This window comes from Phaenicophaeus curvirostris, chromosome 5 (genome assembly GCF_032191515.1).
Source record: "Phaenicophaeus curvirostris isolate KB17595 chromosome 5, BPBGC_Pcur_1.0, whole genome shotgun sequence".
Classification (NCBI taxonomy): Eukaryota; Metazoa; Chordata; class Aves; order Cuculiformes; family Cuculidae; genus Phaenicophaeus; species Phaenicophaeus curvirostris.
The window spans coordinates 10,943,985-10,969,980 of NC_091396.1; the positions used below are offsets into that span (position 1 = coordinate 10,943,985).

The 25,996-nt window shown below is 41.6% G+C and overlaps 1 protein-coding gene across 10 annotated transcripts in view; it reads right to left on the reverse strand.

Moving 5' to 3' along the window:
• The window catches only part of TEAD1 (TEA domain transcription factor 1), a 161,213-nt gene that overhangs the window by 102,297 nt on the left and 32,920 nt on the right, over positions 1–25,996 (reverse strand). For 8 of the 10 annotated variants that reach the window (XM_069857541.1, XM_069857540.1, XM_069857544.1 and 5 more), the window contains exon 3: positions 3,604–3,857. The exons of the other annotated variants lie outside the window; for them this stretch is intronic. In XM_069857541.1, the coding sequence (XP_069713642.1) occupies positions 3,604–3,751 (148 nt within the window). In that variant the 5' untranslated portion in view covers positions 3,752–3,857. The remainder of the gene's footprint in view (positions 1–3,603; positions 3,858–25,996) is intronic. 10 annotated transcript variants of the gene reach the window in all.

Genomic DNA, 25,996 nt, shown 5'->3' on the forward strand with positions numbered 1-25,996 from the left:
CAGCAGTAAAAGACCAACAACTGGAACAAAGTACAAATACAGGACAGCCAATGCCCTCTAATGGGCTAGTTTTACTATGTGCTGGATAAACAAGCACACAGAAATTCATCAGAATTCATTTCTAAAAGGGGAGACAAATTACAGAGTGTCCTGCTTCACACTAGTGAATGATATCTGTGTTTTATCAATACTTCTGAAATGGTCCAGATGAAAAAAATTCTTACCAATACCTTGCAAAACTAATTAAAATGGGTCTAAGAGTCGAGTCGTTCCTCCATGGGCCATGCTCAGCTGCTTCCACAAAGAGCGCGAGCATCAATTCATAGATGTGCTCTTCTACCCTCCTTCGAGCTTTTGTATTTATTCCACCCTCATCATTTTTTTTTATTTACCACTAGTCAATACTGTACCAGGAGCAAATCAAAACTGCAGGACCACCACAACCACACACGTGCACAGGAAGGGGGAAAAGGAGTGCTTTCCTGCAGAAATCTTATCACTGGTCCTTTGGCCTTACAGCACACTCCCTTTCTCTCAAGAATTTATAAACTACAGTTCCTGGAATTCAGCCCTCTGAACCAAAACGAGTGTCTCTGCTTCTCACTCAATCATTTCCTATAAATCTAAAACCAAAGAGTTCCATTAAGTTTTAATTTTGTTTTCTAACGGCTTCTTCAAGAAGCCGTATTGGTGGCAGGGTCAGCAGCAGCCTGAAATGCTCCTGGCCTCGCACAGGTCATGACTCTGTCCTTAACATTTGAGGATGTCCAGGGCCAAAAAAAAGTTAAGACATCCCTTTTCCCTTCCCCATCAATGGGGCCCTGCAACTCTTTTCTGTGGGGGTCAGATCAAAAGTCTTTTGTTCTCATAGTCTTCTGGTGCCGTAAGTTACTTTTTTTGGAAAGCAAGGGGAGAGGAAAAGGCCCTGCCCTTCCCTTCCCTCCTTCATCCAAGATCACAGCTGTAGAGGAACAGCTGAAGTGATTTGGGCTGCACAGAGAGGTCACAGATGTCCCTTGCTACTGCTGGGGCGGCTCTGCCTGCACAAACCATGCTGCTGCCCAGGTGGTATTACAGGCAGGCGCCCCTTGAACACCCCCCGACACGTCCCCTGGATTCCAAGCCTCTCGCTCCTGCTTAACCTATCCTCCAGGTCCACCCCCGGGCCAACCGCTCAGGAGCCTGTACACAGCCCTCTTAGAAAAAACGCTTTTAAAGGCAATTTTAGACCACCACAAAGAAGGGTTTAGAAATTCTGGCTTCTGCTTACATGAATGTTGCAAAGCTCTCATTAAATCAAAGGCAGGGATTATAATATTTCTTCAAGCAAAACCTCTGCTCTTCTCAAAGTCTCTTTCCAAAGAGAAAAAACTACAATTGCTTAACTTAATCCACACAGAGTGATCATTATATTTGTCTCCATAAAGATCATATTTGTTCTAGTGCCTATATCTAAGGTAATTTCAGTTAGAAAATGAAATGGTGCTCTCTTGACCTTTTGTCTTACATGGTTCATGCATTACTGACACATTACAATATCCCCTAACGCTATGGAAGCTTAGAGATACTGCAATATCTCTCTTGTAAGTGAAATAAACTCGGTATGCCACTAAAAGGCATTAAATTATTTTCATTATGCCACACAGAATCTAAAACACTTACACTGTTTTGATTTCAAAATCCTTGGAGAACAATTATGCTCTCAGGGCCATAAGACTCTATTAGAAAGTCCTCAGAAACCTAGCATGGTTTCAATAAATCCTCAAACACTACAAAGCAGTTACTCAGCTTGAAGAATGAAAACACAAGTTCATCCACTGCAAAGCCAGGATGTAAATTCTGCTCATAAAGTACCCCGCGCTTCCTAATGCATTTTTTTCTTCCCAATCAGGGCAGCACTTTGAGTCAATTTTTAAGCATCAAACGCACAAACCTATTTTGATTGAAAATAGGTGACATTTGATTTAGCATAAATATATCAGATGTGTATATATGCTTACGGTATTATGAGCTAGTAATAATAAAGAGCAATTAGATATGCATAAATAGTTTTCTACGTATATAATTTAACAAATGTTATCATTCAGGATTAGAGAACCATTAAATTAAATCAGTGATTGTTGAAATGAATGGATAAATATGTTAATTTATTTAATTTATACAATGGCACAAAGAATGCTTCCAAACACCAAAAATCAGATTTCAGGGGTGATTACTGTGGTTGTAGGAATCCCGATTTAAAAAAATGCAGCCACCCTTATTGTGGCTGATGAGGCTGTTCAAGCCTAAGTAGAGCTTTTGAGCATAAATACACAATAAGCTTGTTTGTATATACATGCATCTGTACGCCTAGGAAGTGTGCAACCTTCTAATTACGCAAATCATCTCCCCTTTCCAAAGGAAAACAACAACACCGAAATGCAATCCAAATCGGCAGAAGAGGGCAAGAAGGAGAGGACAAGGGAAATTATATTCCCTTGTGTAGTGCTGCGGGGGGAAGAGAGAGAGAAAAAAAGCGAACACCCAGGCAGGAAACTGGGGCCCCGGCAACTTTCTGCCAGGGGCAGCTGAGATACTTCATCACAGCTCTCTTTTTCCAGCCACGCTGCGCAGTGTGGCCACCCGGGTCAGATGGCAGCTGGGAAAGGAGGCAGGGGGCTGGGTCCTGCTGCCCTGGCCCCCCCGGCAGCAGTAGCAGCAGTAGCAGCAGTGTCCCTGTTTCCATGACCTCGGCCGGGGGCACAGCTGGTGGCAGCTGCAGCACCATCTGCTCGGGGCTGCGCTCTCCGGCCGCTGCCCCCACTGCCTCCGGACAGCCCTGCCAGGTATGGACAAGGCCACCCCAAGTATACTCGCCCCCCAAGGCACAGTGGCCCACCGCCCTTGTTCTCTGCAGGATGAGGAACCGGAGCAAGAGCTCCACCACCCACAGAGAGAAGTTTGCAAAATGGAAAAGAAAGAGAGACTGAGAGCTTGGAGGAACAGGACGAAAACTGAGGAGCCCCGGCTAGTGTGTGCAGATGTCAGGATCCCTTGGCAGAGTGTATATTTATGGAATACTGTCAGCACGTCATCTGATTTACAGCAGTTTGCAGAGAGGAGGGAAAGAAAAAAAAAAAAAAGAAGAAAAAGAAAGGCATAAAAGCACCCCTAACTTGCCTCTTTCATCAAGAGGCTTCTGTACACAATACAAACCATCACAGTGCAATTTAATATTGCATATTCTGCCATGCAATCAGACAGACTGTATTTTCATCTCTCTGCACCACTTATTGAAAACAAATAAAAATGCTTACTTTTTTTACGCTCAAGGAGTGACACATTTAAAAGCTTCTTTTAAACTTCTCATTCAGCCATAGCATAGCATTCGTTAAAGACACAATCCTGCACTAATATAGCTTCCTAGCGGCAGTGGGGAAGGGACTGGTTCAGACAGTCCTGGGCAACATATTAGCCCAGCTGAGCTCCCTCAACTTCACAGATTCTTGAAGATTTAGTCCATTAGTACCAAAATCAGAGCCAGAGGTTTTGTGTAAAAACAAGCTGGGCTTTACAGTTCTCATTGGGGCAATTATTTCCGAGGGCTAAATGTGTACCACTTACCATACATTTTGCCTTCATCTGATAAGATGATTTTCCTCCTCCCACATGGTGGATAAATAGCTAGAGCCTCCTGAAAGCTCTGTTCAATGTCAGGGCTCCAGACACCTTCTGCATCATTGTCAATAGGTTTATCTGCAGAATCACTCATTCTTTCAATATCTTCGGCAGGACTCTCGCTGCCGCTCCAGCTGCTGGGCTCAATGGTGATGGCTGGGGTCTCCAAGCCTAAGCCTGGAGTCTTAAAGGAAATATACCTACAAAACAAACACACAAACAACCCCAAAAGGCATTAAAGACCATGGAATTTCAGGTAAACATTTCTGTCTACTAAGTTAACAGCACCTGAGCAGTAATGGAAATAACAAGCAGGGGAAGCACCCAGGAAAACTAAAACATTAGTAACTGTTTTACCTCACATCAGCAGAGGTATCGATGATAAAGGCTGTCAAAAGCAGAACTCTGTACCACATAGTTTCTGAGTACAATTACATGAAGGCATAGAGCATCAGGTTACTTTTCACAGATAGTCAAAATAGGTCTTAACACTAGGGAAACTCCACAGCACGTGACACCTTTCATCTGGCTGAAGAGTGGCACCCTTAAAATAACAAGCCAGATCCTCAGGCAGAGTCCATCAGCATACTTCCACTAGCTGGAAGGGAAGAACACCAATTTATGCCAAAGCAGCCACCAGAGCCTAAAACCACTTAAACCTAAAAACAAAAGCAAAAACTATTGTTCACATTCATCCGGATGTCAGTGGAGTAAATGGAATTACACTAGCGATGACACAGCTCAATGCAATTAACTGGAAAAGGCTGTAATTTTCAGATCTTACCCAAATAAATAATAAAATCAGAATCTGAGCTACATACAAACAAAAATCTTTAAAATTATAAAAGCAGAGAAAGGAATTACAAGAAAAGATGTATACTTCGCCTGTTTTAAAGGTCTCTGTCACAGAACCATAGCAGAACAAAAATTACAAGCCTCAAGTTGCTGAATCAATTTAATAAGAAATAACTTAATATAGCTGCACCTGCTCACACGACCAGAGCTGCAGATCTGTCAGTGTTTCTTTTATATTTTTGAGAGAAATACAACTCTGCTATAAAGACTTGCTCCAGGCAAAAAAAGCTGCTATACCAGACCAAATTCATCTCTGGTGTAATTCTTTGGGAAGTCAGGGAAACAACACCAGGAACAGATTTAGCTCAACATGTCTAGGCATAATGGAGTTTTATTTTGAAAAATGAAGAAGTTTGGTGACTCTAACCGATCTAAGTGGATGGGAGTGTTCAAACATGCATGCATAAGCTGCACATGCACTACAGAATCCAGTTAGTTGGTCAAACACTCAAAAAACCCAAAACCATAACATTTTTATTCTGCTGGGGGAGATGAGAGCAGGCCTTTCCCATGTGCAGAAGAGAGGGACTTCCTCTCCTGCACACCTCCATTCTCAGTGGGGCCTCAATACATTGTAAAATAACAGGTAAAAGGTGATAGAAAGTCATTTACCCCACAGAGAAAGGAGGGGAGGCTGCACATTTGAGGCCACGACAGCTCTGATGGAACACAATTTGGCTGGTGAGCCCCCTGAAAAAAAATATTTACAGCAACCCTCACCTGAACTACAAGCAATCAACCAATCACCAGAGATAACCAAAACCTGATAGTCCGGTCCCTCAGAGGCTACAGCGCCTTGCAACAAACAGAGCTGAAACTGGGGAAACGGAGAGTAGTCCCAGTCTCACTAAGCAACATTACTGGTCTGACATCCAAAGTACGGGGTATTTCCACTTCTCCAGGCTCTAACAGGAGCTTGGAGGGATTAGCACACGCAAAACGGATTCCCAAGAGCTTTATTTTCCTGATTTGCATGTGTGTTTCTACAAAGAGGCATTTCTTAACTCCCCATTGGTCTGAACATTTCAGCACAGCTTATGAAAATGTTAGTGCCTGCCCATCAGTAATCTCAAGGTTAACACTGTCTCAAACACCTTTTAATAACTGATAATAAGGGAGCAGATGGATCCACATGGAACCACAAAGAAATGATGAGAGGGTGGGAAGTCCAGCCAAATATTCCACTTACTGTCTGGGAAATCCAAACCGTACAAAATTTCTAAAGTCTCACCACAAAAAGGGAGATGTAAACCTTTGTAAAACAGCAAAACGCCATCCTTCATAATTCTCAGAAGGCTGAAGGATTAATTCAACCCTTGCAAGATTTGAACCTTGTACACAAGATTAAGCCAAAACATAAACACAGCAATACTGGGAAAGAACTGACAAAAATTATCACATCTACTTAAGCTTTCAAATTCAGGGGGAATTTTAGTTAAACGAGAGGTAATTGAATGTTGACTGGGATAATTAAGGGGGTTTCAGTTTTACTGCTACAGTGAAGGGGCATCATGGCTACTGTTGATTTTATTGGCCTCACATGACCAAGGCCACGGTTTAACATTTCACCAGAAGACAGCATGGAGTGGGCCTGCTTACTGGGTCAATTCTTCAAAAGTGATTGAAGGAGGAAATCCTTCTCCCTCCCCGATCCCAGGCAGGATGGCATGCAACGCACAGCACAGCCATGAGCATCTTTTGCTCAGCCTAACCAGCCCCTGCTTACAAAATCAGCCATAGTCATAGCCTCAAGTCTTACTATCATCCTATAAACCAGCCCTTGCTATTGCATTATGCTGAAATAATAATTAAAATGCACACAAGGAAAACAAGAGAGGCTCTAAAGTAATTAATGTTACTTGATATTCATGTTAGATCTTGCATTGTGTTTACTGGTGAATTTTTGCTAATGTGCTATCTCTCTTCCCATTCCTTTTTACCTACTTGGATATCATCTTGAGGCATTAGCAGCTACTATTATAGCCTCTAAAATTAAGACTATCAAGTGTTTCTTCCAGAACATCAGTACAACAGGGGCAGGGAGTAACGTACTGGAAAAAAACCCCTCTCATACTAAAGGTAGCTTTTAGTGATTTCCATTTTGGTGAATGCTGACACTGCAAATAAAGCTAAAGCACCAAGGAGCAAAAAATCTTGTATTACAACCACTAAATGCCTCCCTTTTATTTCAGGAAAATAATGAGCTACTCAGTTAATCACTTCCAGCTCAGCTCTACGTATCAAAAGGCAATTCCATCTCCTTTATAGCTTGAATTCTAAGGACCTGACTGTGATGAAAAATTCAGACCTGTTATGCCGGTGTTCAATGTGATTATCAAAAATAATACAAGCTGTCAATAGATGAGCTTTCTTGCACTTTGCTATCTGGTGAAAAATGAGGATCTGCAGTCCAATTTAAATTTACAGAAAGTTAAAAACAAAAATGAAATTTAAAAAAAGCCTTCCTTATGTTAGCAAACTCCAAATACCAGCTTTCAGTGGAGGAAGAGTTAAACTCCTGGAGGCAATAACCCCATCCCTCCGCCCTCAACAAGAGCAGAGCTTGTGCACATGACAGATCAAGTCAAGAATTCTGTATTTGCTTTTTGTCATGTTAACTTTTAGAGAAACAGTTTTGTGCTTGTACTTTCTCTTAACAAAATTAAAACACCTCAGCACTAACCTGAAAATCAACCAAAAAAACCCCAAAATTAAAACCAGATTTTGGCTGACCTTTTAGCACTTTCTGAGATTGCTTAAAGCTGCTGCAGTTTAGGAGGTCTGTCTTCAGAGTTTCCTTTTTAACACCAGTTTCTCTCTCCCTCTCTCATGTATTTTAAGACAGCTTCTCCTGTGCATCAAGCTCTTTTAGCTGCAAACCTGAATGTATCTTTCTTGCAGACGCCTTCTACACTCCAGACGCCTTCTAGATGCCTTCCAGATATAATTAGTCAGTTCTGAGTATATACGGCTTTCTCATTTACGTATTGAGACATTTTCTATGCAGGACAGATGTATCTTTCCCACCTCAAACAACACAATGTTACAGTCAGCAATGGAGAAACTGTTAGGGACAGTATGTTTTATAGCTGGTCCATTCAATACAGCTTCATAAGGTACAAGAAATGACTTATTTTCATTATGCTCGCTTGGTAGAGTAACTTGAAAAGTTATTTTAAAAACTCAGAGAAAAAAGGATACCAGTTGTTAGAGCTGATCAAACCAATGAATTCAACTAAAACCAACTGATAGTCTGCAACATCTTATCAAGGGAATTACTTCTTTGCTTGCATAAAACATTCTCCCATGCCTTCACTTTATGAGCAATGCAAACCTGGACTTGCCCAGAAAGTTGCTGCTCGCAGACCAACAACCAAGATCAATGGCTCGGCATGGGAGTGCGGGCTTAAGGCTTTTATATGTTTCATATCCTCCAATACTTGCACAATGAACTAAAATGGAAACACTGTCTGTCAATAGTTATCAGGGTTGAAACTTATTTTACAAAATCCTGCAAAAGTTAAACCATTTCCTCCGTTCAATTAATTTACTTCCTTGAACGTCAGCGCAGAAGCGCTGAATGGTGCCTTCACTGAGGCATCACTAGTATACACACATAATCCCTGGAAGAGGATTAAGACTCTGCAGGTACTGGTGTGGGAACACAAGAATAACTGAAAACATGCCTTAATTTGGAGACATGTCTGAGAAAAAAAAAGGATTATATCTCCCCAGTCTTCTAAATTTTATCTCTGAATGATCTTCTAAATTGTCTCTGAATGAAGAGTATTGAGTGCAAACATTTTTTAGATACTATGCAACAGCACCTGCAAGAATTTGCAGGTGCGAAAGCACCAGTGCTGTTATCCACACTGATCTTCTGGCTACGAATAGCCGCAGAAGGCTACCTAATAATTCTTACAACTAGCCCAATATTTCTAAAACAGGTCTTTCAGAAAAATCTGAATTCTTGAGGTAAAGAGAACGTGTGTTGAAGAGGTAAATTACACTTTTAAGAATACATTTCATTTTTAGTTTGTGACCAACTTCATCTTAGCTTCAGTTATACAAAAACAATGTGACCAGGCATCCAATGAGCTTTTTATAAACATAAAGTTGATAACGAGCAGAAGATTAAAAACCAACTAATACTATATTTGCAGATGGCAAACTTTCTCTCAAGGCTTGAAAAGTTACAAGCCCATGGGATTTTCCTTCTGCTTTGTTCAGTTGTGCAAATCCACAGCTGTAACACTAAAGCTTCAGGAAAGAACTGCTGGAGAGAATCCAGAGAAAGAAAGTTATCAGATCTAGAAAATATGACCTACCAGGAAAGGAATTAGGTTTGTTTAAATTTAGAGAAGACTGATGGGAGAAGATAACCACTTTCAAATAAAGGAAAGGTAACAGCAAAGAAGAGAAGCACCTCTTGGCCATTCCTATCAAGACAAGAAGCAAATAACTTAGTTTGCAGCAAGAAAAACACAGGTTGGGCATTTGGAAGATCGTTCTGACCCTACAAACAGTCACACACCAGAAGCAATTCATCTGAGGTCCTGGGGAAAGAGGTTTTATTCAGAAGAGGTGACATAAGCATTTCTCAGGAATAATGTGTGCTTAGCCCTGTCTGAGGTAGAGGAACAAACTAGATGATACCATGAGACTCAACAGTCAAGACAGAACGTAAAATGCCCCAACAGAGGGAATCTTGCAGCAGAAGCAGCTCTTTAACTAGATGTGGGGGAACCCAGATACCCAAGAGACTTCATAGACAGCTGTCCCAGTGACTGGACAGCTTTGTTTAATTTCTAATCCAGGGGAAAATAGGCTTCCTGACACCGATGCCCGTGGAGCTACATGCTCCTTCACTCTGCATGGTTTCCTTTCAGAGCTGCTGGGCAGTCTGCTGCTTGAACATCAGTGTCAAAAGCCACCTGTGAAGTAGCAAATCAAGACAGACAGGATAGGGAGAGAGAGGAAATCCCCAGGATGGGGAAGAAGAGGGCTCCTTCTCCTGCTGGTGTTCTCTGTGGGAGTTTTGGGAGATGAGGCTGCCTCATCTCCAGCCACATCATTCCCCTTCCAGACATCTGTCAAATTGCCCAACACCCCATATCACATCCAGGTTTCTCAAGCTCTTTCTGCACTGATTAAAGTAAGTCTGGAATTGAGAGAAAGCATGAATTTTACTAGAATTATATGTTTTCCCTGACAGAAAGTCTGTTTAACTTTCAATTATAATAAAAACAGTGCTGTAATTGCTATCAGTACAGAATTCTTCTACAGGTCTCCACGACAGGTCGATTTACTCCTGAGGGAGGAAATCAGCAGGAGAGTCATGGCATTTTCCAAGGGCACACACAAATGGGCTTCTAACTCTCCCTAACCGCTAGAAAATAAGCCAGATAGGAGCCTTCTCTCAGTCTAAAGCAGCATATGGCATTGCTAAGTATTAAAAGCAGAGCTTTTGTTAAATTTGATTTTTTCCACTAAAAAAAAAAAGGTAAAGTTTATACTTTTACTGGCAAAGTAGCTTTCCAGCACTTAAGTACATCAAGCAATAAGCTCAAGCCTTTAAAAAAATTACTTTTTTATTTAAAAACAAACACATACTCTGGATTCTGTAGCTGTCGTGAGCAAGTGTGTATGGATTTTTCTAATTCTTTGAGGTGTTCAAATGGCATTACTTTCAGGAAAATGCTACATATATATTCAAGCTATTTTATACGTAATCTAGTTTTATGAGGAAAGGATATACCAGTATGAAGAATAAAAATTTAAATCATTTACAGAGCATCCAATGGCAAAATTATTAGCTTAAAATTATATTGTATTTTTATCACAATGTCTTCTTGTCAACAATTATTCCCTCTAAGAGGAAAAAGCATCAGGAGAGAGAAGCAGCCCATATCTAAGCTAAAGTATTCCTTTAAAACTCAGCCAGAATAATTCAGCCCTTCACTTTTGACATTGAAATGAAATAAAGAGAGTTTTTCTCTGACTGCATGAAGACTTCAGGGAAAAAATTCCAATGCTGTGCTTTTTTGGTGATGAAACAGTTGCATGTAATGATGCTTCTATGTGCTTCCTGTCGTTCACACACTAGTTCTGTTCTCCTAGGATTAAAGCTACCAATTCTTTGTTGGGGTTCAACATATTTACTAACTGCAAGTCACCTGCTTCAGACTTGTCTTTGGGATCTGTGGCGGAATAACATGATCAGTTCAACTACAGCTACAGTGAACCTGTGCAAAGCAGCAGGATGCTTCTGCTTCAAGTGCACACTGCAGTGAGTGAATTCAAGCATTACTTTCTGCCCCTCAACTACCACACTCAGGGTATGAAGAAATGCAGCAGGAAGACACACAGTGCCATGCCTGCATATGAAATACCAAAATCACGTAACTTAACATTGCTAAAGTGATATTTTTTTTTCAAATAAAACTCATCTGCCCATCTGAGAAGATTAACACGTGTATTTTCACTAACTGCAAGGAAACTCACTGAACAAATATTTGCAGGAATAGGCAGCACATAGGCCTAAATGTGAAATTAGGATTATACAAACTATTTCTGTAAAGAAATAATGCACTCTTCTTAAACTGTTTATTTTTTGCTTATAAAAACCGATTACTCAGCAAAGAATGGACTGATGTTAAACTATGGGAATTCATTGCTTTGCTAACAGCTTTCCTCTCTCTGTATTCTTTAGGCAACTGAAAAGAATATCGCGTACCACTCTGAGGGCCTAATTTACTTTTTTTTTTCCAAAAGCTGCTTTTGTTGTTATATAATTATTGTTGTAAGGATGCTGAGTCATTGCTCCAACCCAATTTTCTTTTCCATTCGTTTTAATTTCATATTATTAATAAAATGGTTCATCTTCTGACTGGGGAAACAACAGGATTCTGACTGTGACTACACCACACTCAGAAGCTCCCTTGGCTTTGTGTTGGCTCACCAGGCTGCCTTCTGCAAGCACCGACAGCTACAACTATCAACAACATCCTGCTAGTGCAATCCAGCATGCAAAGAGCTTTGTAAGGGGCTACACATTATTCACCATCCATGGTCTGCACTGACTACTAAGTTATCAGCAGGTAGGTGATTCTTAACATACCAGTTGTGAATCCCTATCTCATTACGGTCACAGCTGTTTGAGAAACAATTCCTTTCTTGTGATGCTGAAGCAGTCACGTTCATCCTAGGTGCTAGTGCTCATTTATGCCCAGCTGGTTTCAATTATAAGGGTGTTCCTGGGATTTAACCCAGCTTAAATATTGCATTGTGGTGGTAACCAACAAAGATTATTCTAGACATGACTTAGCACTCAGCAGAATGAAGAAAATTGAGCATCATGTCTGACTTGCTTTTGCTAATTACTAACATGAAGCAAAGGAAAGGATAAAATATTTACCAGCTCTCAGAAGGAGAGGCTATTCTTCCTGCAGCTGCAGGAGGCAACCGTGCAACAACCCAGCTGCTGTGCTTTGCAGCGAGAGCTGACTGTGCACCTCCCATCACCCACCTTGTGAATGGCAACAGCAACATCTACTACCAGTGTAACACCAGGGTGTACTTACCCCAGCTGTATTCCATCTCTGACTTTTCTACGGCAAGAGCTGCTATATTGTGAAGTAGGGATTATTACTATTTCACCCATCTGCCAATTACTCAGCTTTTAAAAGAACGCTCTATGACCGAGGTGAGCCTGCCCATTCCCAGGAGGAGAGCAGGGGTGTCTGCTCCAAGGGCGAGCGAAATGGCTTGGGCTGACCAAAGGACAATTCTTTGGCACTGAGAATACCAGTCCCCAAACTACAGCACTGCAGCTCTGCAAGAAACACTCCCCAGCTCCAAGACCCTCAAGTAGAGGCCACAGTATAGTCCCAAAGGGAAAGGTTGGCAGCCACTGCTGTGCTCGGGGTGTGTTTTTGGAGCATGTGTTTGGCAGTTCACTATAATTCATTCCAATTCATTTTGCTGCCAACACATGTAAACAGAAAATAAAAACTAGTATATTTAGCTATCTGGAAAATGGTTTTTTTTATGTAGAAGACTGGAAAAGGGTACACAAAAATATATGAAGTTCTTGCTTACATGTAACAACTTAAGATCAGTCACCCAACGGAAGCTGAGGCAAGGATTCAGTCTGCGCAGAGGCTCTGTGCCCTCCCAATGACTCTATAAATTATGAAATACAGTATAAAAGCCCAAAGAAAACAGACACCGGCCCTCCTTCAGCTCACTGTTCACCTCTCCCTATTCCTCCACACACTTAACTTCAGTTGGCATCTGGATACAGACACAAACACCCTGAACACCTTTGGAGATAGTCATCTCATGCATCTAATGGTGCAAAACATTGACACTCTTTCAGTCCCATCTACCTAGGAGCATGTGAATGATATAAATGCAAAATGGTTTTCATATGTGCTAACAGACAATCTCTTCTTTGTTGTAACTGCCTTCCCACAGCATCACTGAGCGTTATTTTGTACCCCAAAAGCCAAACTAGAACTATTAATACCACATACCAAGTATGATAAACATTAGAATTAGGTACGTCCTCAAACTCTGGTGAGTTACTGGCTTCCTGCTGGGACCACATATGGTCTATTGCTCACACATATGATGGATCTGGCAGCAAGTTGCTCTGACTAGACATAGCCCTGAAACTGTTTGTTCCCCTCATTCCATAAGCCTCCCCAGTTTTACCGGAATTACCACGTCACACTGACATTTGCAAAACCAGATCCAGTCCTTCATGTTCATAGCTCTCTTATTCTATTCCTGGTGTATGACTAACTAGTTTTCTAATCCGATATTAGATGTCTCTCTCTTTTTTTTTTTTAATAACTTGTTTTCAGGATGAAAATTTTTTTCCACAATTGCTGCAAAAACACGAGGATTCACTCTAACAGTTCTGAATGAAGTGGAAAAAGGAAAAAGAAAAACACCTGCTTGAATAACTGTATGTAAGTTTGGTCAGGAAAGGGAAAACCAATGCTATTTGAAGGGTGGTCCAACGTCTGACTGGTTCATATGTAACATAAAACTTTTGTCTATATATAAAAAAATATTTTATATAATGATTTAAGTTCTCTGTTAAAAAGGTACAAAAAGGCATAGTAGAGTAAAAGATTCATTCATTTACTCAGGTGCATTTGTTTAAATAAGAAATGGTTACAGGATTAACCCTTTCCATGTTCCAAGCTGAAGAAGGACCCTTCTTTTATGAAGTAGGAGAAAGGCAAGTTTTAGACTAACAACTGCAACACTGAATTGGCCAAAGCCACCTCTGGAATGCAGTGCTGGCACCTTTTATCCCTCAAGCCCACTTGTTCTCTGCTTTGCCGATGTTATACAAACACTCCTTTGCGTAAGTGCAAACACACACGTGCATTCTCAAGCATTTGTTGAAAAAGCTAAATTTTAGCTAAAATTAATTTTACAAGTTAAGAAACTCTGCCAAACACCATCTATAAGCTCTGTCCCTCTAAAGCTGCTACAGAACGCAGTGAATGCCTCATGCTCACCTGAGTGTGCTGATTTCGTACCAAGCAAAACCAGGAGAAAACAGTTTCATTCTGCTTCGGTTTTACTACTTGAGCTACTGCCCTGGGCTCTGATTCTGCCAACACTGAGCCACTTTATACATATGAATAATCACTCCCAACTTTAATGAAGCTCCTCACATCTCCATTAGCAATTGTTTTGGCTGGAAAAAGGCCCTGCCTATCAGCCCTGGAGGAGCCTGGAAACACAGGAGTGATAATACTGGGAGGCTCACTTTGGGAAAGGTTGTGGTTTTCTGGTGATAGGACGTAGAACTGCAAGACAATTAAAAAAAGGGAAGGGGTGAAATCATAGCACCACAGCCCTCAGCAGGGCTGGGATTTAATCCCAGGTTTCTGGCCTTGTTCTCACTGATTCCAAACAGAAAGGGATTTTAGAAACCAGCATGTGAGATCAGATAAGACCTGGGGTCCATGTCGACTAGTCACAACATGTCTAATGTCTTGTCTTCATCACAAGCCAACACTCAAACCCTACCTTGTGTTTTTGTGTAGAGACAAAAATCAAAGCAACAATTTTGTTTGCCAGTGCAGTTAGCTGTCAAATAAAAATATTCTAGCTCATTTTGTTTTCCAGCTCGTGTTATGGGCAGTAGTGTTATACGCAAATAAGCTGCCAATTAAATTTTAAGTCTGAGTTGTTTAACTGTTTAGTACAAAGGAATCCTCCTGTGTAAGGAAATAAGCATCACTAATACCACACTTATACGCTCAAACTTCTTTCTTCCACCTCACGCTTGCCTCGGACACCTACCCTTCCACAGGTGGTGAACGCATTTGGCATCCGCTTTACTTTGTCAATACAACTGTCTCATATATATAATGACCGATCTATAGCTTGCATTTTGTCCATAATGGAAAATTTATTTCTGACTTCTCAAATAAGATTCTCCTCAGCAGTAAGGATGCTTTTATGCAGCAGGACTTACACTTTCTACAAGGGAGCAGAAAGCACTCTCCTCCTGAGATACTGAAACAATCCCAAACTCTGACAATCTTTAATTGCTAAACATAAGTAAAACCTACAATGACTAGCTACAGCATTTTCAAAACCCAATATAATAGTTATATAGTTATTCTGCACTTCTCTTGTAGTTATCGCCTGTTGAGGAAGCAATTTCCGCCTTAAGCTCCTCCAACTTATGTTTCCAGTCTGTTTCAACTCCTTGTTCACTGTAGTTTAATCCTGCTTAAGAAGATGTCATTTTCCACAAAAATAACTTTGCTGGCAACCATTAGAATTGCGAATTCACTGGACACCAGCAGAGTTAAAGAAGAGACAGCGCAGTCCAGGCAGCAGAAAACAAAACATACATAAAAACCCAAACAAAAAGCAGAAGCCTAGGAACTAATCCTCCTAATTCTACTGAAGTTTAAAAATCTTGAATTTAACAAAAATGCCTATTTCACAGCGCACTGTCATTTCTGCCCCAGCACCCCTTTCTCCCCTCTGCTCACCATTTCAGGGCAATCATCACACACCTCACTCTGTCAGGAGGACGGCTTGCCTGTCCAAGACCCTGCTTCTTATTTCCAGCTCCATCAGTAGGTCCAAGCGCCTCTTATGAGCCGCCCTGATAAAGGTGTGCGTGCCTTCTGGTAAGGCAGAAACCTCAACGCAAGGATCTCCCTGAGCTGCCTGCGTGCATGGGAGCAGGTCCATTCCCAACCTCAGCAGGCACTTGCAACCCTCCCCAACCTGAGTTACCCTTCTGCCCTACCACAGCTGGAGCTGTTTCTTGGAAGGGGAGTGTTGGGCTCATCTAACTCCACACGGAGGTCAGGTGCTGGGGATTTTCAATGCTGTTTTCTCACTCACACCTGGGACTAACCTCTGCCCCTGACACATGTGGAAGAGGGGGGTGGGAAATGAGCACAAAGAAAAAGCCTAGCAGAAAGGAACCTGTCCAAAGCAATGAGAGAAACCCACAGAGTACATTAGAGACACAGAAAGGAAACACATGGACATTTATTTTGCCTTCACTGGGGACCTTCCACCTCCTCCCTATCTGTCAGTGCTTCTCTGTTTGATGGGAGGGGCACAGAAGGGGAGTGTACCCTTGCAGGGATCATTTTAGTTCTCTCAGCACGGGTAGTTGCCCCAACAATTGGGTCACATTTTTTCCTTTTTCCAGAGCCAGAGCTGCTGCTGTGCCCTCAGACATTGTGTGCCTCCTAAGCTGGAGAACCAATCCTGTCACCAGAATGATGTAAATTGCCTACTGTAACTAATTTTACTGTGTATTTCCTCTGTAAGACTCTGATCGAGTTTAAGAAGACCTGAAGTGATTGTGTTAGCCACATTTTGCACAAGCTGCTCCTGAAATGGTGCAAGCCCTGCAGCATCCAGCTTGTTTCTCTGACCAACGTGGGCAGAAATACCTTCCCAGAACAATGCTGTTATGTACACTGCAAGGTCTCTGAAGGAGAGAGGGGGTGTTTTCTCAATGGTTTACCATCCTAATTGGGGTTTTCAGAAGATAGTTTTGCAGTAATATGAAAATAGTCAACTCTACAGATTGCCCAGGGGAAGGAGAACATGCAATAAAACACCAATTATGTCTTCAATGACGAAAGCGTCGCTGCCTATAGCGTTCAAGACTACCTTGCTAAAACCAGTTGATAGTTGCACTGTCTGGTATAGAATGCCTCTAATACAAGCATTATTTAGTATCTGAAGGTTAGACAGTATCAAAATCTGTTTATGAAGAATAATTAATGCTCATGCATGCACACAGTCTATACCAAAATGTTCTGTCAAGCTCTGTAAAAACAAATATACTCAATTATTTTTACTTCTAAATTATGTTAAATCATATTTGCTCTTCAAGATTACCTCTGCTTTTCACAATGTTGCCTATACACAAAAGTTCCTTTAACTCAATGGATGCTTTTATTGTACAGAAAATCTAACACTTGTAGCATGGCTTCTCCAGTGTGTTTCAGATTAGAGCCTAAGGGTGGTTTCATGTTGATAGCTGAGACTTCAAATTACACCATTTAATTCACCACCACAAAGCACCATTAAAACACAGCACTTTTGTCTTTTTAAATTGTAAGTTGCTGGCTTTCCAAGCTTCAATAGGTTGACCTCTCTTTAAGCTAGAACAATTTCTGGGCTTGCACAATAAGCAAATGTCAAAACTGCAAGTCTCTGGGGGATCAAACCATCAATCTTGAACCACCTAGTGGTGTTTCTACTGAATCTGACACTTCAAGTAAAGGATTAGAGTGCCCTTGATTCTTCCACTTAGCTACTGACTTGCGATATGATTCTTTAAACCTTCCTATCCTTTACCATTTGCCATATCCTCTTTGCTGAGAAGCTTGGTCAGGCTGTGATCCAGTGCCTTCAAAACCAAGCAATCTTTTTTTCGTCTTACTGACACTTAAATCCTTGGAAATCCTAGGCAAATGTATTTTATTTGAGTATTTTTGTTATTATTATGCAATGCATATGAAGAAGAAGGAGAGAATGACCTAGGCAAAAAAGAATGACCCAGAAAAGGAATGAGCCAGGAAATGACCCGGAAAAAAGAAAGTATTTAGCCTCTCTTCCTCAGACTAGCAATTGGTTTCCTTAAATAACATTTTTAAAATTTTACTTGAAAGTATTAAAAAAAGCGCTGACGAATATTACAATAAAAGTAAGCTTGGCTCTTTCTAGGGAAACATTATGACTTAGAGCCAAGGACATTTATTTTTTACATTTGAATTATTTTTTGAACAGCATTTCCTGGCTTAGTGTCCCTGCATCACAAATAGATATGATAGCAGATAAGTGCATAAGATTTTAAATCAACAAGAATGTTACTTTTACAATGAATACATTTGTAGCCAGAGCTCAAAAGTGGTTTTATTTCTGCTATGCGTGGAAGTTGCATTACACACGGGTTTACTAATGCACTTTTCTTTTTAAAACACAATGTAATTCAAATTTTCTGACACTGCAGCTGCAATTCAATAGTTGGATTTACTAACCATGTGGATTTACAGTAACAAACTCTTCAATTTTCTTTCCCTCTCTACCTCACCTCTCTGCCACCTTAATTTATTTCTGCTCCACAGCTGCACCTACCAAATGATTTTTACTCTCGTTCCACACTCTTCCACCTCTTCCTGCAGCTGATCCAAACTAAAACACAATTTTTCTGGGAATATGAAATTAAACAACTCTCACAGCAAAAATACAATGCCCAGAACTGAAGGAAATAATATGCCGAGGAGGAGGAGAATACCTGAAGCCTCGAGGTTCAAATTTAGAAATATTAAAAAATTCTCAGTTTAGATTCCACCATCTCAGTTTAGACTCCACTGCACGTCTGCAGCACACCAACTTTCACACAGATTCTATGGAATTTATCCCCCTCCAGTATTTACAGCACTAACCACCCTAAGTAGTAATTGCTTAAGTTACATAAATACAGTCACAAGCCCCAGATATCCTGCTCTCGAAGTCAGTATTGCTGCTGTTAAAACTGGCACCAGAAAACCTTAGTAGCACAAAAATGATCCAAAATACAAAGCAATCCAAAAAATAATGAAGAACAGATCAAAACAAAACGGAGAACAAGCAAACACTGAGGACCAGCAAAATGAAATTAGTAGGTAAAATAATGAAGAAACTTGAGGGAGTCTGCTCTCAGCTCCTTCCCCTGCATGACTTCTCCACTAGAGTACAGATGTGAAGGAGACCTGGGAGCAGGCATAGAGAACACCTGGACTCTAAGGGCAGCCCTCTGACCCATCCAGCAGAGTTTCCGCTCTACAATGTTACATGGATTCAAAAATGCCGAGCCTAGGATGAAACTGTAGCCCTCTGTGTATGTATTAATTACTGAAAAGTTACTTAACCTTGAGCCATATCCTAATGCAATGAGCCTGGCCATTCTTAAGTCTCTCGGAAACGGAGCTGAAGGCAGTCTGGCTTGTCTTTACTTGCGAGTAGCCCTGCCCCCGAGTCTTTCTTTATAGGTACTCTAGACACTACGCATCAACGGCAGGCTCTGACAGACCAGTAAAATGTGCAAATTTCAATTACAGGGACTCTGCATTTCCAGCGCAGCCCAGCTGCCAACCACGCGGAGATTTGCAGCGATAACAATTACACTTGAAAGCGTCACTACACGTTTGAATGCATTTACACATTCTCCTTTTACTCTCTATTTATTATTAATGGCAACTCAACTAATATCAAGACCCCAGTGTGTTTGGCAGTGTAGGTGTACAGAAGGACAATAAGTTCTTACTCTGAGGAGTTTACCGTCTAATTGTAAATGACAGCAGATGGAGGGTAAACATTTTGAGTTGTTCTGCATTTCATTAGGAAATCTAACTCAGGTAAACATTTTTAACTAGGGAGAAATGATTACACATTAAATCACGTACCACAGGGTAGACGGCAGGCGTATCCTAGTCAATCTTATACACTGTGGAGACAGTGGCCACTTCCAAGACAGAGAACCAGGTCCCAGAAGATTCAGGGCTTTACAAGTAGATCAACTATATGGATATTTTGCGAGAAGCAAAAGGGACATTTAGCTTTGTTCATGTAATTTGCACTCACACTTACACATATGCATGTATTTAAACCCATGTCTGTTCACCGAAGAACTGACCACGTAAGCCCAGCACAAGCATCTGATGGCATTTTTAGGTGTCATTACCAAGTCCAACATAAATTAGCTGTCTACATAACTTCATATTAATTTAGCTGGGACACCATAAAATTTACAGATGACTGTTACAGTCATGTTACAAATGAGGATTTTGAAGCCGTAACTGATAAAATTTGTCCACCTGAGGACTACACTGGTCATTCACCAGGAAGCTTCTCAGGAAGCCTTATCTGTTTTTTACACATTGAAACATTGCACCCATCCTTGCTGTGGTGGCACAGTCTGCAGACCCACATGAGAGGCATCAGGCTCTCTGCAGCTGGGTATGACCCCCCTCAACAGCCATCACGTAGGAAAGAACTAGGGGCTGGGCTGGAGAGAACAACAGTATGTCGGGGAACAGCTCCCAGGGAAAGCCCAAACATCAGGGAATAGGCTACTATCCTGCAGAGAGATCCTTGCTGCTGTAGCTTCAGAAGTCGGCCCAACTAAGCAAAGACCCTTGTATTTCCCAGACCACAGCTCAGCCTTGCTTTCTAGGTGGCAAACCCAGTTCTCATGTCATCTGTGTCTGCATTCAGCCCTCTTGGAAGCCATACCCTCAGCACTGAAGAGCATCAGAGGCTTATGAGCTGCCCTTTATGGAGAAAAGATTAATGTCATGATGTCACTTCATCTGCTGCATTTCCTACTCCTTAACAAGAAGGTTTGGACGCTGACTCTGCAGACTGTCCTGTATGCTCAGAGGCTTGCTGAGCCCCTCCCAGGGCCCTGTAAGAGCCTCTTGCGCAGAAACCTCGTGCTCGCCCTTGTTCACAAACAACCATCAACCCGCAAGTGCAGGAGATGCCAAGTACCACATGTTCCACTGAAACCACCTGGCATCACAAGGGACTCGCCACCCCTCAGGGACAAGAACTGAACCTGCTGATGTGAGATGCAGAATCACAGGCACCACTTTCCAGATTTGACAGAAAATGGGTACATAAAGTTCAGACTGCCACAAATGCAAGAGGCTGTTTTAGGAAGCCAGAAGTACCTAGCAAGCTACTGATTAGCAGCTATGTCCATGTAGAAGAAGGGTTATTTATTGCACCACACTGTGGGAATGACTACATCAGCTAAGAGTCCTGGGCTTAAGATTCATTTTGTGCCCACTAGTAAATTCACAAATAACTCAAAGAACAGGAGCAAAGGTCTTTATGGCTCCCTAATTTCCAAGGCCTCCCCAGGCTGCCTTTGCCCATTTTCCACAGTTAAGACACCTAAGGCTACTCTGACCTTTTCCTACGCAATGACAGCACTAGATGTGGCCAGAAGAGATATCTTTCTCCAGGAGAAGTACAGCTACAACCTATCTGTGCCAGCTACGGATACTGCAAGGACCAAATTCTGCCTGGTTTTCACTCTCTAATGCTCTCAAACACATGAAAGTTCACATAGGAAGACTGCAGATCATTCCAGAATTTCTTTCGATGTGCGTCGTGCTTCCCACACCGCAGACGCTGGTAGAGGGAAGCTCAGCATTCACGCACACTGCAGCAGTCCAGCTTCCTGTGCTCAGCCTGCCACATGCGTAGAGGGTTGGCTCTCACACTTAGGCCTGTAGTTGTGAAGCCCAGATGGGGAGTCCAGCTATTGTTCTGGAGAAATAACACAATAGGGGATACACTTCACAGCACAGAGGGGTTAGAAAACCATTTTGCTACCGAAAAAAAATTAAAAACTCACGGCACAATTGGTCGCTCAATCTTTTAGGATTCAGTTTAGTCAAAAAAAGCCTCTGTGTCTGAGAGAGGTTCTGCAACCTTTACTCCATAGCCACAAAAAATGATAACTCAGAGAAAAACACATCATATTTCAGACTTCCCCTTCCTCAAAAGCAAAGTCCTTGACAAAAGGACTCTTTGTCTCAGCCAGACTCACAAGAATGATGTACAAAAGACTGCAGAAATTCTGAATGTCTCTGAATATCCTGATGATCCCCCCTCAGAGAAATCACCATAGATCAGCTAAAGAAGATATTTGAGGAGACAGCTGAACATCTAGATTACAATCCTTCCTAGATACTTTGCAAAGGAAAAAAAACTTTATACTCTTAATTTGAATTATAGGGCCCCCTCCCAGCTAACATCAGGGTTAGACGAGCAATGTAGAAAACAGAAGCAGAAGATCTATGAATGGCTTGAGGCTTTACTACAGTAAATTTATGGTAAATTTCAAAAAAAATCTTCAAGCCATCATTGAATCTTCTATTCCTTTCTTCAAATTATTTCAGATATTCTAGCAAGTCGAGGGAGAGGTCAATGAATAAACTGGGGGTTGGTGACACCAAACAAACCTGGCTGCACAGTATATCAGCACCGGAAACAGAGAGTGAAATCTCAAAGACAAGATGGGTATTTTCTGTCCTCAGCATTGCACTTGTGAACTAGATTTTCTGGAAGGCTCCTGCCTCTGCTGTAACACAAAAAGGAGTTCGTGGCAGTCCAGCTCATCACCAGGACCGATACAGAGGCAGTGCAACTTCACTTCAGCAGCTGTGAGCTATGAGGGATTTCTCACCAAATCTGTAAAGCAGAGCAGCACAATGGGACTTGGTGAAGCAGATGAAGGAAGCCACAAGTGGTTTCTTGTTGCCTTGCTCCCTCAACTCCCAGTTAGAAGCTGGCACAAAGCTTTTCCCCCAAGCTTTCTCAGGCTTCCTGCATACTCCAAGTAGGGGAAGGGCACTAGTGGCTTGCAGTACCACATGCCTGGTCTTCTCTTCTGATTCAGGTAAAGAAGCTTGTCAAGGACTATTGGCGTGCAGTCAGGGCTAGCTAAGCATAAACTGTGTAACAGTGGAAGAACTTGGACACAAGATGTCTGTGGCTAGGTGCTGTGTGTCAGGGAGAGTCGATCCTGAATAAGTCCTACCAGTTTCAGTGTGAATTCAACAGTACTTCTGAAAAGCAGGCCAAGGCACACACAATACCCCATTCTGAATGGCCTTAGTATCGGCTGCACCACACCTTCACCTAACCCAGTAAATGGCTATCGAGGCACACAGTGTCGGTAGCACGTAATGCTTTTCCTTAATATATGTACAGATTTCACAGGAAAATTAAGGAACAAAGGAGAAACAATTACATTTATACATTCATGCACAGCTGTGAAACATAATGAGTTTAATCCTGCAAAGTGGAGAAAGCGTCAGATCTTGTCGGTGACTTCATACTCACTGTGGAGTACAGAATATTTAATTTCTACACCCTTTTCCAACAAAGTTGTTCTGATTTCCAGGGAGCTTGCGTTTTACTATTGGACGGAGATGAATATGAGTGATTTGCATGGGACTTTCCCAGGCGTGCTTTATAAGCTCACTAAGACTTCTGAAATTGTGTCAGTCTTTTCTGTCTCACAGTAGAACTTCAAGATTGCTTTCCCAAGGACTTGGAACTGTGTGCACAGTACTTTACTATTAAGTGAAAACCTTTTCTATAAAAATCATGTCAAAATCAGAGTATCTGTATCCCTGTATCTCCTTTTTTCTCATCTTTCTAGTGCCTTTCTCCCACAACTTTAATGCTGCACGTTCTGCAAACAAATGTTCTTTGGGCAAAAATTAGGAAATGTTCTTTCCAGGCACTTAGCACTGAATCTTTATCTGTGTCTATGAGCCCACTGAGAGTTTCACATAAATTCCAATTGCTTTTCCACTCCACTCCTTTTTCCATTCTTGAAGATGGTTGTTGCATAAAGGGCTGTAGGATTCTATTTTATTTTATTTTAATTTTTTTCTGCCTTATAAATTATCTATTTCTATCTGGTACTCTTTACCTTTCAATGATTTACTTTCCTATGAAGGAGAGGAAGGGAAAAGCACATTTCAAATAGGCAAATAAATACCTAGATAACTGCAGAAATAGTTCAGTAACCATGCACCACGAGACGGAAATCAGAAATAAAAAAGAACAGTATGCAGATAATAAAAACCGTCTCTTGTTAGACACATCAGGAGGCTGCTGTGACCTCAGACCTGTGGTCACAGAGGCCAAAATGAGTTAAAAACTACAGAGAACATCGCAGATTCTATTTAAGATTTGCACTGAGATTGCCACATTAGAAACTCTATTATTTTCATTCTTGATTGATGTTTCAATGTTTAACTTAATTTTGGCTTTTGCTTTTTTTCCAAATGAACACCAGCTAATGGCTTCATTACAGTCTTAAGGATGGCTTCGTTTCATGTGCAAAGCAAACATTTAGTGAAGGGTGCAATCAAAGCCAAACAAGTAAATGTTTTACAGAGATAGCTTAGAAGCTAGAGCACAACAAAACAAGTAGCTTTTTAAATGCTGAAAATCTAACCTGTCTGCATAGATGCTCATCTTGACTCCCCCATCTTCTTTTTTTTGTTCTGTACTATTGTTTGCAATTTCATTCAAAACCACAAAGAAATATATTGGGATCAAAACAATGTCTGCAGTCCCAAAACAAGTTCTGCTGCCTATTTTCAAGAGGATGTTGCTAGTAGTGAGCAGGCTAAACATAGTTTACTTAAACTGCCTTCAGCAAGTACAGCAGAGAGTAAAAATGGGGTAAGGAGAAAAAAAATCTGTTTCTGAGACTCAGCAGCTGCTGAAACAGCAGAGCACACTTTTACCTCAAGTGCTTACCCAATAATTCACCAGGAAGTAAATAGAAATCATGACCTCCCAAATGGACATTTACGCTTGAGCATAAATCAGAGGGAGAGAAGATTTCTAACCCACTCCGTAGAGGAGTATGCAGTCATTGTTCAAGTTACAAAGCCGTGGAGCCAAAATACAGAGAGGTGCTGCAGAACTGAGCTCCTCTCCAGCTATTTTGGTCTGCCCCAAAGCAGGGGACGTTTTGCCAGCGCAGCACATCCCACAGCACAGGGTACAGCTCCAGAGCCTGGCACCAGGTCCCAGGGAGGGGGTGAGGGGCTGGCAGGGTTTTGCAGCAGGGATGCTCCCAGCACCAGGTGGTGGCTGAGCACAGGCCAGGTACCAACCCCGAGCCCAGCCATCTGTGCGGTGAAGATACGCCCATTGTATGGGAGCAGCGACCCAGGCATGATCTTTCTCTGCAGGAAAACTACCCTCAAGATAAAAGGGTGGTTTTCTGTTAAACAGGGAAAGTAATCATTGGCAGCAAAACCTGACAAAGCTATTTACTGCACTTTTAAATCAAGGGGCGGTTCCTCTCTCCTCAAAAAAGTTTCAAAAAAATCCTCACTCTTCCTATCTGTAAGTGATATTTTATGGAGAGGAGGGAAAACACAGGACAGGCAGTAAATCAGCCTACTAACTGATCCAGAGTCCATTACCAAATGTTTTGCATTACAAGTATGGCTTCACTAATTTCTACAATGCATTGTAGGCTATTTCTGGAAGCTTTAAAAATGCATGATGTTTCTGCATTTTAATACTTAACAGTATAGTTATTTCAGTTTATTAAAAAAAAAAAAAAAGGAGGAATCTGCTTAACTGTAACTGGCTTTCATGTCACCAAAGGACTGAGCCAGTGTAAAAGCAGCCAAGCAGGAACCCTATTTAAGTCCAGCATGAAGAAAACCTTTCCAGCCTCTTATACCAATTAGGATAATCTGGGTCTTTTGAAGTTTAAATCCCCAAGAATCATATGGAAATCATAACAAGCACAGTATTTAGAACAGATTCAGAATGCAGATAAAATCATTTTTTCATCGTAACATTTCTACTGAAGCTGGGGCACTATCAGGTAACAAATTTTTTGCAAAGCTTATGTCACTTGCACGGTAGTATTTGCTCTCAGCCAGGGGAGATGAGGGAGGCATCTCTGAAAGTAGCTGCTCATAAAACAGCGGAGCACCTGGGAGGAAAAGCTGGGATGCACGCTGGAGCTGGTCCAGGAAGACACCAGGGTGAGCAGCAAGGCCAATCCCAGGCCCTGGACACAAGCTGCTCCCAACCAGGGGAAAGGAGACCAAACAACTACACAACGTGATCCACTGGCCAACTTCTGGAGTCTCAGCCTTGGATGCTTTGATGGGCTTTGTACAGACTTCCCTAAAGGAACGGCATCCTCCATGAACACAAACAGAAGCTACAGGCGTTGAAATAACATGCTTGAATCTGTGCAATGAGTTCTTTCTAGGTGAAAAGCGCTTAAGCTTTGCATTTCTTCTTTATATTGAACTATTTCTGAATCATGCGAATTTCTTTAAATGTCCTGCTTCCAAGGAAACTCAAGTCAAGAACTTTCATTGCCCTAACAATTCAAAACAAGACCACAGGC